Source organism: Aristolochia californica, unplaced genomic scaffold, assembly GCF_029961685.1.
Source record: "Aristolochia californica isolate CCGP_79_NKW_82.1479 unplaced genomic scaffold, dmAriCali1.0.hap1 SCAF_8, whole genome shotgun sequence".
Lineage (NCBI taxonomy): Eukaryota > Viridiplantae > Streptophyta > Magnoliopsida > Piperales > Aristolochiaceae > Aristolochia > Aristolochia californica.
This window is the reverse complement of record NW_027182279.1, coordinates 39,921,882-39,937,380: the sequence shown is the minus strand read 5'-3', so window position 1 is coordinate 39,937,380 and position 15,499 is coordinate 39,921,882. Positions and strand designations below refer to the sequence as shown.

At 38.4% G+C, this 15,499-nt stretch overlaps 2 protein-coding genes across 2 annotated transcripts; both read right to left on the bottom strand.

Moving 5' to 3' along the window:
• Nucleotides 1–1,380: 1,380 nt before the first annotated feature.
• Nucleotides 1,381–4,664, bottom strand: LOC137939042 (receptor-like protein EIX1). The gene has a single exon (XM_068784211.1). The coding sequence runs from the start codon at nt 4,624–4,626 to the stop codon at nt 1,615–1,617; it is 3,012 nt and encodes a 1,003-aa protein (XP_068640312.1). The 5' UTR covers nt 4,627–4,664; the 3' UTR covers nt 1,381–1,614.
• Nucleotides 4,665–6,647: 1,983 nt separating this feature from the next.
• Nucleotides 6,648–14,829, bottom strand: LOC137938531 (receptor-like protein 46). Its single transcript, XM_068783484.1, has 6 exons — nt 12,451–14,829; nt 9,353–9,447; nt 8,635–8,925; nt 8,349–8,437; nt 7,711–8,208; nt 6,648–7,425 (listed from the first exon to the last, which is right to left on the bottom strand). Exons 1-6 carry the CDS (start codon nt 14,827–14,829, stop codon nt 6,818–6,820), a joined length of 3,960 nt encoding a protein of 1,319 aa, XP_068639585.1. The 3' UTR covers nt 6,648–6,817.
• Between the last annotated feature and the right edge of the window lie 670 nt (nt 14,830–15,499).

Genomic DNA, 15,499 nt, shown 5'->3' with positions numbered 1-15,499 from the left:
CTAGAATTTGGATGGGAATCCTGATTCACTCTTTTTACACATGAGCGAGTGAAAGTGAATGAATTGGTTAGTTCCATTTAATGTGATTTGTGATTTGTTTAATGCGGTTAGTTAGTGATCTTATATGTTTAATTAATTATTTTGATTAAAACGTTAGTTAGTTTTGCATTAAATTTATTTGTGATTAACTCTTTAGGTTTATTAATTAATTTATTTGTGATAAAAGAAGTTCTTTCTCTATGTGAGTGACTGCCTCTAAATATTATGAAGCTAAAACTATTCAGTATGAGTTGGGATTTCATTAGCATGTTTGTAAAAATGATTGTCTTGTTTTAGAATAAATATGAGAAGGAAGAAACACACCCACAATAGTGTTCGTTTGCTTCTAGTAGTGTTTCCTCATTCATCATTGGGCTGCCCATTGCTTCCTATTGCTGTTGTTTCTATCTCCCATTTGTACTGTAATCAAAATCATTGGAGCTTCTCCAATGTGATCCCTTGCAACCACTGGTTCATCTCTGCACTCAGATAATTCTTCTAGTTACCAACGATTCCCCTGCGGAAGAACGAATCGTAGGGAAATCTGGTACAGTGGACGTCCTCCCTTCCTTTTGTTAGCCTTGACATTGTCTACTCTCTCAAAACTGCACCTCCACACGACGTTCTTAATTTCCTCCTCTCTAAGATCACTCCCCAAGAGGCGTGATAGTCTTTTGATATGCTTGTGGGGGGTCCTCCTATAGCTCCTCTTATGTGATGAAGAAGATCTTCTCTCTCTCTCTCTCTCTCTCTTTCCAGTAACTCAAAATGTGATCTAAGTGCAGACCATATAGTATAGTTCCACGACAAATTGCACTAAATTCTTCTTCCAACGAGGTTTTTGTACCGGGAAACATTGGTGTTAGACATATACAAAATTGCAGCTACTTGAACTCGTAAAGGGATATATAATCTTGTAGCTGCTTGAACTCGTAAAGGGTTCATGTAAGAGCTCGTAGGGAAAATGAGTCTGGTAACAAATCTGGGTGCTATATCTTCACTCGCAAGTCTAAGGAGAGTTATATCTTCTTTTGTACTCCTCATCGTTACTGAAGCTTGGAGTATTTTTTCAGGCAGCCATGGGTCTTTCCATTAAGAGAAAGTTTTAATCATTAAAATTTTAAAATATTACTAATTTTCTTTTCTTTTCCATTTTCCAAGTGTATCCAAACAAGAGAAAAGAAACCTTTTTTTTTTCTTTTTTCTTTTTTTTTCCTCTTCTCTTCCTTTTCTTTTCTCTCCACTTTCTATGATCCAAACACAGTCTAAAAGAACCAAATCTCTGGTGAGAAGTACAAAAGAAGATATAACTCTCCTTAGACTTCATTCTTTTGAAATATATACTGTGGAGATCAATGTGTTACAAGTTTAACTTTACTCAATACAATCAACAAAGCAAATCCCACACATATGCTCCACCTAGGAGCTCTTCAATCACATACACTTTACTGCCACAATTCTATCTAAAATAAAGAACTCTGATGAAAAATGCTACCATCTTCAAAAGTCCAAACACACCTTTCTTTATTTACTGCATGAATAAATATATCTATCCATGTAATTTTAACTCTCATTTCACTGTCGTGCATGTAAAGAAAGCTTAGTTGACAAAGTGTCCGCAAACTTGAAAAAGGAAAGCCTCCAAGACTCTTTAAAGATCAGAATCAATAACACTCCTGAAAATCCCACTGCAAATCCTGGGGCAATGCCAGCATAAACCCATAGCATGTCACTTTCTTCATTTCCATCATTTTCATTTTCTTGTCCTTCATCACCATTATCTTCACCACCTTGAGTGGGGTTATCTCCAGGGCAAATGTTTGTAAGAGGAAGTCCACACAGTTCAGGGTTACCCCAATAAATTGATGGATAGTCTAGGACTTGAAGTTGTGGACCAGATGGAATTCTCCCAGACAAGTTATTATAGGACAAGTTCAAGTAACTCAGTGAAGTGAGAAATGACAAACTTTGAGGGATTGAACCAGAGAGCTGGTTATTTGATAAATCAAGTGACTCCAACAAACTCATGTTACCAATATTTTTTGGTATATTCCCTGTGAAATGATTATGAGCCAAGTTCAATAAGAGGAGATTTGAAATGTTTGTTAACTCTTCTGGGATCTTACCTTCCAAATTATTATTGGAAAGATCCAGACTTGTAACAAGGAAGAGTGTGCTCGTATATTCTTGCATTCGACCTTTTCTTAACAAAAATAGATAGTCCACATACTTGCGTAAATCCACTGGTAGATAATCTTCATATCGGTTTCTCATGGCAAACATCTTACCGAAACTTGAAGGAATAAAACCCATGAGATTGTTGTATGCTAAATCCAAGACAAGGAGAGACTGAGCTTGTGTGAGTTGAGGTGGAATTTTCCCAGATAGCAAGTTGGATCGTAGCCGGAGTTTTTTTAGAAGAGACAAGTTACCAATGCTTGTAGGAATATTACCAAATAATCTATTCTCACCAAGGTCAATAGTTGTCAGTCTCGAACAGTTATATATCGAATACGGGATCTGTCCAGATAGATTATTCTTCTCCATGTGCAAATACATGAGCGAATTAAGGGAACCTATTGTCTCTGGTATGCCTCCTTGCAAACAATTCTCACTCAGGTCAAGCACAAGAAGTTTTTTGCAATTGCCAATCGTTGGGGGAACACTACCTCCCAAATTGTTCTTTGACAAATCGAGAAAAAACAATAAGTCCATTTCTTCAATTGACATGGGAATAGTACCATATATTTCGTTATTTGAAGCATAGAAGATTTTCAAACCAGGGAGTGCTTGAGCCATCTGTTGTGGAAGTGGTCCAGAAAATTTGTTGTTGGAGATATCAACCAAGAAAACACCATTTGACATACTCGGTATAGGACCCCAAAATAAGTTATAACTCAAATCCACTATTGCACCTTGTCCCACCTTCAAAGGGTTTGGCAGCTTTGCCTCTATCGTATTCCTTGAAAGATTCAAGATTGTCGGGCCAATATCCCAAAACCATTCTGGTATATTGCCTGAAATATTTGTATTACAGATATCCAACACGACTAAATGTTTCTGAGTTTTCAACCAAGCAGGAAATTGTGGCCCCAAATGACATGAACTCAACATGATCGAACTCAGTTGAAATGGAGGTGACCAATCTTCCTTAAAGTGAAGTGTCAGAAAGTTGGAAGACAGGTCTAGAGATGACAAGTTACTCAAATATTTGAAATGGACCTCAGACACAGTACCTGATAGAGAATTGTTTCCTATCAGAAGATCAGATAATTGAGCTAGCTGTCCTAGACTGTCTGGAAGAGTTCCATCCAACTGATTTGACCTGAGATTTATTAGCTCCAGTGAAGAAAATTCTCCCAAACATGCAGGGATAGTACCTGTAAGATTGCATTTAGGGAGAGAAAAAAATTTGAGCTTCTTTAGCTGACATAACTTATCCAGACTTGGCCCCCCGTCTATGTTGTTAGAAAACAAATCCAAATGTTCTAATTGGTGGAGATTGCTTATACTTTCTGGAATGCTACCATTAATTTGATTAAATGACAAATCGAATTCAACAAGTGAGGTGATGTTCCCTATGGACATAGGGATTTCTCCGTATAATTGATTTCCAGACAGATCTATTCTCACCATGCTTTCCCAGTTGCCTTCGAGTGTCTGTGTGCAACTTCCATTGAGATCAGCCCACGCTAGCTTTATCTCTTGCAAGAAATGTAGCTCTGGAAGCCAATCCGGAATAGTAGCATGAAACATGTTATACGAAAGATCTAATGACACAAGGTAACTAAGATTAGCTATCCAATTTGGAATATTGGACTGAAAGCTATTACGTGAGAGGTCAAGCACGGCAATAGATGTGAAATTAATGAATGAAAGAGTTGGAGGAAGATTAGTTAGACGACAGTCTTTACAACGAAACTCTTGAAGTAAAGGAAGTTGGTTTATCATGTGAAGCCAGTGTTCACCTTCTCTCTCAAGATTGACAAAAGTCATGTCCAGGTATCTTAAATTGTGCATGTTCCCCAACCACTGAAGGCTGTCAATGGCCATGGCAGAATATGAAGAAGAAACATCCAAATACTCAAGTTTGGAGAGATTCCCAAGCTGGGGAGGAATGTTTCCTTGGAAACCAGCATAGGATAGGTTCAAATACCTTAGCTCACTCAAAGAACCTAAAAAAGCTGGGATGGAATTGCCTTTAAAACTGTTCAAACTCAGGTCTACATACCTTAGATGTTTCAGTTCCAATAAACTTAGATCCAGTCGACCGCTCAAATTCCAGTAGCCATGACCTGACACTTCACCAAATTGCAGTAGCGAATTTGGATATGGACTTCGGAGGTCAAGTTTGGTTACGTACCCAGTTTTGTTGTCGCAAGCAATCCCTCTCCATCTGCAACAATCAGAATGATTACCCCACGAGGATAGCCTGTTTAAGGGATCGTTCAAACCATTTCTGAACTTGGTAAGGGCGCCTCTCTCGCCATCATGGCATTGTCCGCCTACGCAGAGTACCACCCAACTGTAAATCAGACTCAAGGAAACAATTCCCAGAACAGGTCTCTCGACTGGTGAGTTACCCATGGTGCCTCCCTGGTTATCTGCCTAAGGAAGCTTCAACACACCAGTGTCCACAGAAAATTCTTATATTCTGACTCTCTCCAATCGCCATTTATACTTTTGCAAGTTGGACTCTCTCCAATCGTCATTTATGCTTGTTAGTTGGCCTTGACCAATCAGTACAAAGTTTGTGGAGCACAGTTTATCGAGAGCACACATCAAACACGACTTTGACTGGATTTACTAAACCTTTGGCAGCAGGTCCTCTGATGGATCTGTATATCGCCACTCTTCCTGTGTCCACAGAATATTCTTAATTCGGTCTCTCTCAATAGTCATTTATGCTTGTTAGTTGGCCATAACCAACTTTCTGCAAGTCGAAGTCCACAACCTTTAATGACGGAGAGAGAGATGGCGACCGCGGAGAGCTCGAGGTTTCCGATATGACCGACAAAAATTTGTGTAGCGGAGTTCAAGCCGTAGAGGCAGAGGATGCTGCTGCCAATGGGTACAGCGATGGACCACAACCTCCATGACTCAATCTTGAACAGCCGCCAGGCGTCGGAGATTCCTCCGACAGGCGGGTACTCGCCGTAGGACTCCCCCCGAGCCCGTTCAGGAGTGGCACATCCGACGCTCCGCCTCCGTCCGCCTTCATTTCTTCCCACCCTAGACCAAAGACGTGGAAGAAGGGAAAATCTGATTTAATTATGGACGCGACAAGACAGACGTTGGTTGTTGGCCATTTATGCTTGTCTAACCTCTTCTTCTGTATGATAGTTATTTGACTCCATCTCAGAGCTTCTGATCCAAGACAACCTATAGGTGTACTATAGAAGGGCGTGAAAAGGGGTTTTTGAACCCCTTTTCTATTTCATCACTATCTGAGCGTGTAACATTTTCTCCCATGTAATTTTTTTACCATTTCGTTGTTAAATATGTGAAATTTATGTTATCCTTACTCAGATTGTTATGTCTATTTTTTTGTTTATTCAGGGTTGTTACTAATTCTGAGAGTGATAGTTTTAGTGATGGTTTTAGTGATGATAGTGATAGTATTAGTGATGATAGTGATATTGGTTTAGAAAATATTGAAGGGGAAGAGGATGAGATATTTGAATAGTAAATACTTGTTTTAAGTGGTCCCGTTTTTACATATTAAAGATTTTAAGATATTTAAATAGTAAATACTCTTCTAAAAAAATTGATTAAAAATAACTCGGTTATTATCATGAAAGATTCAATTATATGATAAAGAAAATTTAAGGGGATATATTTATTTAGTTAGTAAAATCAAATAAATATGATTTTAAAATATAATTTTATTTTTAAATAAATATTAAATAATTATTTCATATAAGAGTTAAATAATTTATAATTATAATTTTAAATTATTTAAATAATAATAAATATTTTAATAAGTTCATGTAGAACAAATAAAATTAAAAGTTAATTATATGACTGATTTTAATTTATAATTATTTTATAACTTATTTTGGTTATCTAATACTGATGTCAATTATTTGATAAAAGGAGTGTTGCGGACACCTATATACTAATTATTCTAGAATCTTATATAGAAGAAAAGGGACATCTATGTTGCAAAGTGTATCTTCATTGCTATTGAAGATTGGAGTACTTTTTCAGGCAACCAAAAGCCTTTCCATTGAGAGAAAATTTTAATCATCAAAATTTTAAAATATTACTAATTTTCTTTTCTTTTCTACTTTCCACATGTATCCAAACAAGAGAAACTATATTGCTCTTTCATTTTCTCTCATATTTTCTAAGGGCATCCAAACAAGAGAAAAGAAACCTCGATTCTTTTCTTTTCTTTTCTCTTTCTCATCCTTTTCTCTTCCTTTTTCTTTTCTCTCCACTTTCTATGATCTGAACACAACCTAAAAGAACCAAATCTTTGGTGAGAAGTATAAAAGAAGATATAATTATCTTTAGTCTTCATTCTTTTGAAATATATATTGTAGAGATCAATGTGTTGCAAGTTTAACTTTACTAGATACAATGAAACAAAGAAAATCCCACACATAAGCTCCACCTAGGAGCTCTTCAATCATGTACACTTTACTGCCACAATTCTATCTAAAATAAAGAACTCTAATGAAAAATACTACCATCTTCAAAAGTCCAAACACACCTTTCTTTATTTATTGCATGAATACATATATCTATCCATGTGATTTTAACTCTTATTTCACTATCGTGCATGTAAAGAAAGTTTAGTTGACAAAGTGTCTGCAAAGTGGAAAAAGGAAAGCCTCCAAGACTCTTTAAGCATCAGAATCAACAACACTCCTGAAAATCCCACAGCAAATCCTGGGGAAATTTCAGCATAAACCCATAGCATGTCGCTTTCTTCATTTCCATTGTTTTCATTTTCTTGTCCTTCATCACAAATAGCTTCACCACCTCGAGTGAGGTTATCTCCAGGGCAAATGTCTGTAAGAGGAGTTCCACACAGTTCAAAGTTACCCCAATAAATTGATGGATAATCTAGGACTTGCAGTTGTGGACCAAATGGAATTCTCCCAAACAAGTTATTATAGGACAATTTCAAGTAACTCAGTGCAGTGAGAAATGACAGACTTTGAGGGATTGAACCAGAGAGCTGGTTATTTGATAAATCAAGTGACTCCAACAAACTCATGTTACCAATATTTTTCGGTATATTCCCTGTGAAACAATTATGAGCTAAGTTCAATAAGAGGAGATTTGAATTGTTTGTTAACTCTTCTGGGATCTTACCTTCCAAATTATTATTGGAAAGATCCAGACTTGTAACAAGGAAGAGTGTGCTCGTATATTCTTACATTCATCCTTTTCTTAACACAGATAGATAGTCCACATACTTGAGTAAATTCACTGGTAGATAATCTTCATCTCGGTTTCTCATGGCAAACATCTTACCAAAACTTGGAGGAATTAAACCTGTGAGATTGTTGTGTGCTAAATCCAGGACACGAAGAGACTAAGCTTGTGCAAGTTGAGGTGGAATTTTACCAAATAGCAAGTTGGATCGCAATTGGAGTTTTTTTAGACGAGAAAAACTACCAATCCTCTCATGAATATTACCAAATAATTTATTCTCACCAAGGTCAACAGTTTCCAAACTCAAACAGTTATATATCGAATATGGGATATGTCCTGATAGATTATTCTTCCCCATGTGCAAATAGTAGAGCGAATCAAGGGAACCAAGAGTCTTTGGTATGTCTCCTTGCAGAAAATTCTCACTCAGGTCAAGCACCATTAGGTTTATGCAAATGCCAATCATTGGGGGAATACTACCTCTCAAATTGTTCTTTGACAAGTCGAGAAAACCCAAAAAGCCCATTTCTCCAATTGACATGGGAATAGTACCAGATATTTGGTTATTTGAAGCGTATAAGAGATTCAAACCTGGGAATGCTTGACCTATCAGCTGTGGAAGCGGTCCAGAAAATTTGTTGTTGGAGATATCAATGAAGGATAAATCGTACATTGTACCTTGTCTCCCCTTAAAACGGTTTGACAGTTTTCCCTCTATCATATTTCTTGAAAGATTCAAGGTTTTCAAGCGAATATCCCAAAACCATTCGGGTATATCGCCTGAAATATTTGCATTAGAGATATCCAATTCAAATAAATGATTCTTAATTTTCAACCATGCAGGAAATTGTGGCCCCAAGTGACATGAACTCAACCTGATATAACTCAGATATTTGAAATGGACCTCGGACAGAGAGTACCTGATAGAGAATTGTTTCCAATCTGAAGCCCACTTAATTGAGCTAGCTGTCCTAGACTGTCCGGAAGAGCTCCATCCAACTGATTTGACCTAAGATTTATTACCTCAAGTGAAGAAAATTCTCCCAAACATCCAAATACTCAAGTTTGGAGAGATTTCCAAGCTGGGGAGGAATGTTTCCTTGGAAACCAGCATAGGATAGGTTCAAATACCTTAGCTCACTCAAAGAACCTAAAAAAGCTGGGATGGAATTGCCTTCGAAACTGTTCAAACTCAGGTCTACATACCTTAGATGTTTCAGTTCCAGTAAACTTAGATCCAGTCGACCGCTCAAATTCCAGTAGCCATGACTTGACACTTCACCAGTCGAGAGCGAATTTGGATATGGATTTCGAAGGTCAAGTTTGGTTACAGACCCAGTTTTCTTATCGCAAGCAATCCCTCTCCATCCGCAACAATCAGAATGATTACCCCATGAGGATAGCCTGTTCAAGGGATCGTTCAAACTGTTTCTGAACTTGGTAAGGGCATCTCTCTCTCCATCATGGCATTGCCCACCTACGCAGAGTACCACCCAACTGTAGATCAGACTCAAGGAAACAATTCACAGAGCAGGTCTTTCGACTGGTGAGTTACCCATGGTGCCTCCCCTGTTATCTACCTCCCTGGTTATTCGTGATTTATGCTTGTAAGTTGGACTCTCTCCAATCGTCATTTATACTTTGCAAGTCTGCCTTCTCCAATCACTACAAATTTTGTGAAGCATAGTTTGTCTAGAGCACAACAAACATGACTTTGACTGGCTTTACTAAACCTTTGGCAGCAGGTCCTCTAGGACTTTCTGCAAGTCACTGAAGTCCTTCAACCTCGTAGACTTTCCAACACTTACCAAGAAAACGTGTCTTCGATTGGAATCCGACGTATTTAGCTAATCTACTCGGCCTTCTTGCAATCCGCAGTACGAAGGAGTGGCAGACCAACCACCAAAAGCGAGCTAGTACCTACCATGGGGACTCCACTGAAAGCTTTTTGCTTTTGTTTCTAGAATGCTTCTCTAATGCAGTTTTGCCTGCCGTTGGATTGAAGAAGAGAGACAACCTCTGATCGAGTTCAAGAACCATATGATGGATCTGTATATCGCCACTCTTCCTGGGTGGGTGACAATATTAATGACAAACCTAAAGGGCAATGCCAGTGTCATCAATAAAATCTTATATTCGGACTCTCTAATCGTCATTTATGCTTGCAAGCTGGCCATTTTGAGGATAGCCGGCAAGTCTTTCTGCAAGTCACTGAAGGTCTTCATCCTCGAAGACTTTCCAACACTTAAAAAAATCGGTTCAATTGATAATTATCACAATCACTTCTTTACAATCAATACTTTAAGACTTCCCCTTCTTGACTAGACGCCCAAAGGAACACGAACTTCTTAGAAAAATTGATGACTAGAGAGAAAGTTGATGTTATCTAGTTCTGGAGAGATTGGTGGAGGTCTTGCTAGAATGGCCCCTTTCGACAAACCTTATCACTATCACTTCTTTACAATCAATACATAAGACTTCCCCTCTTGACTAGACGCACCAAGGAACACAAGAACTTCTTAGAAAAATTGCACTTTCATCCTTTGTGAAAGAATTAGCATCTGAATCGGTTCCCAATGAAAGTTGATGCCATCTTCAGTCCGGTAGGAGGGATGTCACACGTTGTTGGGAATCCACTCCACAAAGTAAGAGGAATTTTTATTCTGGACATTGATCATCTGCTCATCCACCTCCTTCGTGCTCATCTTGCCCCTGAACATGGCTGATGCAGTGAGGTACCTACCATGGCGAGGGTGTTCTGCACACATCATATTCTTTGCATCCCACATCTGCTGGGTGAGCTCACGGACAGTAAGGGCTCAGTACTGCAGGGAGCCACCGGAGGTGAGCGGGGCATATCCCACCATGAAAAAGTGAAGACGAGGGAAGGGAATGAGGTTCATGGCAAGCTTGCGCTAGTCTGAGTTCAGCTGACCCGGGAAGCGCAAGCAGCAGGTCACACCACTCATGGTTGCTGATATCAAGTGGTTCAAGTCTCCTCCAGAGGAGTTACCATCAATGGTGATTCTCACAATAAAGAACAAGTATCAAACAGAAAAAAAAGATATTACCTAGATGTTACTACCATCCATACAGGTAAGAATAAGATGCAGGGTCAAAGACGAGAAAATACCTTTTCAGATTACTCCTAGCTTTCTTGGTTGCTCAGCATGAAGATTCTAAATTGCAGTGAGAACCACAAGACAGATCAAGGATAGAGATTTATGGAATTGAGGATCAAAGACTCTACAACAGTGCCTCCATGAACAGCAAAGGGCCTGTTTGGATTGATTTTCACTATCTGCTCTCTGATTTTTTAAAGAATTACTTTTTTGCCATAAAAAAAAGGATTACTGCGTATGACAATGAATAAGGATTACTTCCAGAATTAGACAGCTAGTATTTCAAAAACAAGAAAAGCAGCTTTCAACCCAAATTCTCTATGTCTGATTCTGAAATGAAAAGTTTGTATGTCAAGTCAGTGCCATGAGTTTGGTTAAATTACAATAGACTGAAGATGGATACATATTTGACTTACACAAACAACCATCTTTGGGTCATTCTTCGCTAAAGAATCACACAGAAAGGGTTCGGCAGTGAGAGGGGGAAGAAAGAGAAGAGCTGAGACGGTGAGAGGAGGAAGAAAGAGAGAATTTGAGATGGCGAGAGGGTTTCGCTACGGTGAGAGGGGGAAGAAAGAGAGGAGCTGAAGGGCAAGATGGTTCGGCGAGAGGAGGCAGCACAACAGGGAGCATAGAGTGCGAGTTTAAGCGGATGGATTAGGATTCGGATGGGAATCCTGATTCACTTTTTTTACGCAGGAGGACCGAGTGAAAGTGAATGAATTGGTTCATTCATTTATACTTTCCTCCGGGTGCACACACTAACGGTTTTGTGCAAGTGAGAGTGTAATCACTTACATTTTCACTTACCATCCGAGTGCACTAACAGGCCCTATGTAAATGTTTCATTAATTACTTGTATGTTAATTAGCTGGTTAACTAAGTTTCATTAATTACTTGTATGTTACTCCTAAAACTCTTTTATATGAGTTGGGATTTCATTAGCATGTTTATTAAAATTATTGACTTCTTTTAGAAGAAATAGGAGAAAGAAGACACATACCCACAATGTGATCAGTCGGGGTACAAGTGATCAAGCACCAAATGAAAACCAATGTTTTGCATAGTTCTATGCTATTTTCGTCGGCCATGATTTAAAATAATAAATTGTTGGTTATTTTTAAATTTAAATAATATTTTAATGATATTAGCTTAAAATAAGATATCAGCTGGACTGCGGGCTACATATACAATCTTGCAGCTTCTTGAACTTGTTAAGGATTCAGGCAAGAGGTCGTATGGAAAATGAGTCTAGAACAACCTAGGGGTTAATGATTAATCATGAGGTAACAAAATTGGGTGCCATATCTTCATTCGCAAGCATAAGGAGAGTTATATCTTCTTTTGTACTCATTGTTATTGAAGCTTGGAGTATTTTTTCAGGCAGCCAAAAACCTTTCCATTTAGAGAAAATTTTAATCATCAAAATTTTAAAATATTACTAATTTTCTTTTTTTCTCCATTTTTCACGTGTACCCAAACAAGACAAAAAAACTTCTTTTCTTTTCTTTTCTCTTTTTTTTTTCCCTCTTCTCTTCTTTTTCTTTTCTCTCCACTTTTAGTCATCCAAACACAACCTAAAAGAACCAAATCTCTGGTGAGAAGTACAAACGAAGATATAACTCTCCTTAGACTTCATTCTTTTGAAATATATACTGTGGAGATCAATGTGTTACAAGTTTAACTTTAGTAAATACAATCCAACAAAGCAAATCCCACACATATGCTCCACCTAGGAGCTCTTCAATCACATACACTTTACTGCCACAATTCTATCTAAAATAAAGAACTCTGATGAAAAATGCTACCATCTTCAAAAGTCCAAACACACCTTTCTTTATTTACTGCATGAATAAATATATCTATCCATGTAATTTTAACTCTCATTTCACTATCATGCATGTAAAGAAAGCTTAGTTGACAAAGTGTCCGCAAACTTGAAAAAGGAAAGCCTCCAAGACTCTTTAAAGATCAGAATCAATAACACTCCTGAAAATCCCACTGCAAATCCGGGGGCAATGCCAGCATAAACCCATAGCATGTCACTTTCTTGATTTCCATCATTTTCATTTTCTTTTCCTTCATCACCATTATCTTCACCCCCTCGAGTGGGGTTATCTCCAGGGCAAATGTCTATAAGAGGAAGTCCACACAGTTCAGGGTTACCCCAATAAATTGATGGATAGTTTAGGACTTGAAGTTGTGGACCAGATGGAATTCTCCCAGACAAGTTATTGTAGGACAAGTTCAAGTAATTCAATGTAGTGAGAAATGACAAACTTTGAGGGATTGAACCAGAGAGCTGGTTATTTGATAAATCAAGTGACTCCAACAAACTCATGTTACCAATATTTTTTGGTATATTCCCTGTGAAATGATTATGAGCTAAGTTCAACAAGAGGAGATTTGAATTGTTTGTTAACTCTTCTGGGATCTTACCTTCCAAATTATTATTGGAAAGATCCAGATTTGTAACAAGGAAGAGTGTGCTCGTATATTCTTGTATTCGACCTTGTCTTAACACAAATAGATTGTCCATATAATGTTGACCTATACCCTTCTGTGGTATATTCTGTGGAAAAAGAATCCATACCTTACTAAATTCATCTCGGTTTCTCATGGCAAACAACTTACCTAAACTTGGAGGAATTAAACCCGTGAGATTGTTATGTGCTAAATCCAGGACATCAATATACTGAGCTTCTGCGAGTTGAGGTGGAATTTTCCCAGATAGCAAGTTGGATCGCAATCGGAGGTTTCTTAAACCAGACAAATTACCAATCCTTGCAGGAATATTACCAAATAATCTATTCTCACCAAGGTCAATAGTTTCCAGTAAAAAACAATTACATATCGAATACGGGATCTGTCCTGATAGATTATTCTTCCTCATGTGCAAATATTTGAGCCAAATAATGGAACCAATAGTCTCTGGTATGTCTCCTTGCAAAAAATTCTCACTCAGGTCAAGCACAATCAGTGATCTGCAATTGCCAATTGTTGGGGGAATACTACCTCTGAAATTGTTCTTTGATAAGTCGAGAAGCAATAAGCCCAGTTCTCCAATTGACATGGGAATAGTACCAGATATTTGGTTATTTGAAGCAGAGAAGAATTGCAAACCAGGGAATGCTTGAGAGATGTGATGCGGAAGCGGTCCAGAAAATTTGTTGTTGGAGATATCAACAAATGAAACATACTCTAGCATACTCGGTACAGGACCCCAAAATAAGTTATAACTCAAATCCAACATTGCACCGTGTCCCACCTTCAAAGGGTTTGGCAGCTTTGCCTCTATCGTATTCCTTGAAAGATTCAAGATACTCAAGCGATTATCCCAAAGCCATTCGGGTATATTGCCTGAAATATTTGTTTTAGAGATATCCAATTCGAATAAATGTTTCTGAGTTTTCAACCAAGGAGGAAATTGTGGCACCAAGTGACATGTACCCAGCCTGATCACACTCAGTTGAAATGGAGGTGACCAGTCATCTTCAAAGCGAAGTGTTAGAAAGTTGGAAGACAGATCTAGAAGTGACAAGTTACTCAAATATTTGAAATGGACCTCGGACACAGTACCTGATAGATAATTGTTTCCTATCCGAAGTTCACTTAATTGAGCTAGTTGTCCTAGACTGCCTGGAAGAGCTCCATCCAACCGATTTGACCAAAGATTTATTACCTCAAGTGAAGAAAGTTCTCCCAAACATGCAGGGATAGTACCTTTAAGATTGCATTCAGGGAGAGAAAAAACTTTGAGCTTCTTTAGCTGACATAACTTATCCAGAGTTGGCCCCCCGTCTATGATGTTGTAAGACAAATCCAAATGTTCTAATTGGTGGAGATTGCTTATACTTTCTGGAATGCTACCATCAATTCGATTCTCAGACAAATCGAGTTCAACAAGTGAGGTAATGTTCCCTATGGACATAGGGATTTCTCCGTAAAATTGATTTCCAGACAGATTTAATGACACAAGGTGACTAAGATTAGCTATCCAGTTTGGAATAGTGGACTCAAAGCCATAACGTGAGAGGTCAAGTTTGGTTACGTACCCAGTTTTGTTGTCGCAAGCAATCCCTCTCCATCTGCAACAATCAGAATTATTACCCCATGAGGATAGCCTGTTATCGCGATCGTTCAAACCGTTTCTGAACTTGCTAAGGGTGTCTCTCTCTGCATCATGGCATTGCCCGCTTACGCATAGTACCACCCAACTGAAGATCAGACACAAGGAAACAATTCCCAGGACAGGTCTTTCGACTGGTGTGTTACCCATGGTGCCTCCCTGGTTATCTGCCTAAGGAAGCTATATTCGGACTCTCTCCGATCGTCATTTATGTAGTGAGTTGGCCTTGACCAACTTTACATTTTCTGCATATCAGTACAAATTTTGTGGAACACAGTTCATCTAGAGCACGTCAAACACGGACTTAGACTGGCTTTATAAAACCTTTGGCAGCCAGGTCTTCAACCTCGAAGACTTTCCAACACTTCAGAAAATCAGTTCAATACTTTTAAGATTTCCCCTCTTGACTAGATGCCCCAAGGAACACGAACTGCTTAGAAAAATTGCATTTCCCCCCCTTTTTGAATGAATTAGCATCTGAATCAGTTAACACTGAACATGCTGTAGCAACTTCCAACCCAACCCAACTCCGGAAAAGGATTAAATACAGAAAGAAAACTTTAGAGCCAACCTCGAATACTTTAGAGCCAAGACTTTCTGCAAGTCACGGAAGGCCTTCAACCTCGAAGAGTTTACAACATTTACCAGGAAAACAGGTCTTCGATTGGAAGAACTGTGAAAGTAATTGCAGGACTTGAAAAAATGGGTTTATTCTCTAATAAAATTATCAATTATCACTATCACTTCTTGACAATCAATACTTAAAGACTTCCCCTCTTGACTAGACGCACCTTTACCATCGTGGCATGACTAGAGAGAA

Coding starts and splice junctions, on each gene's coding strand:
- LOC137939042 (XM_068784211.1), bottom strand. CDS start 4,626: ATGGGTAACTCACCAGTCGAGAGACCTGTTCTGGGAATTGTTTCCTTG.
- LOC137938531 (XM_068783484.1), bottom strand. CDS start 14,829: ATGGGTAACACACCAGTCGAAAGACCTGTCCTGGGAATTGTTTCCTTG. Junction 8,926..9,352: donor CTTTCAGTGGAGTCCCCATG/GTAGGTACTAGC, acceptor TCTGATCTACAG/TTGGGTGGTACTCTGCGTAG. Junction 8,209..8,348: donor TGGAAACAATTCTCTATCAG/GTACTCTCTGTC, acceptor CAAATATTTCAG/GCGATATACCCGAATGGTTT.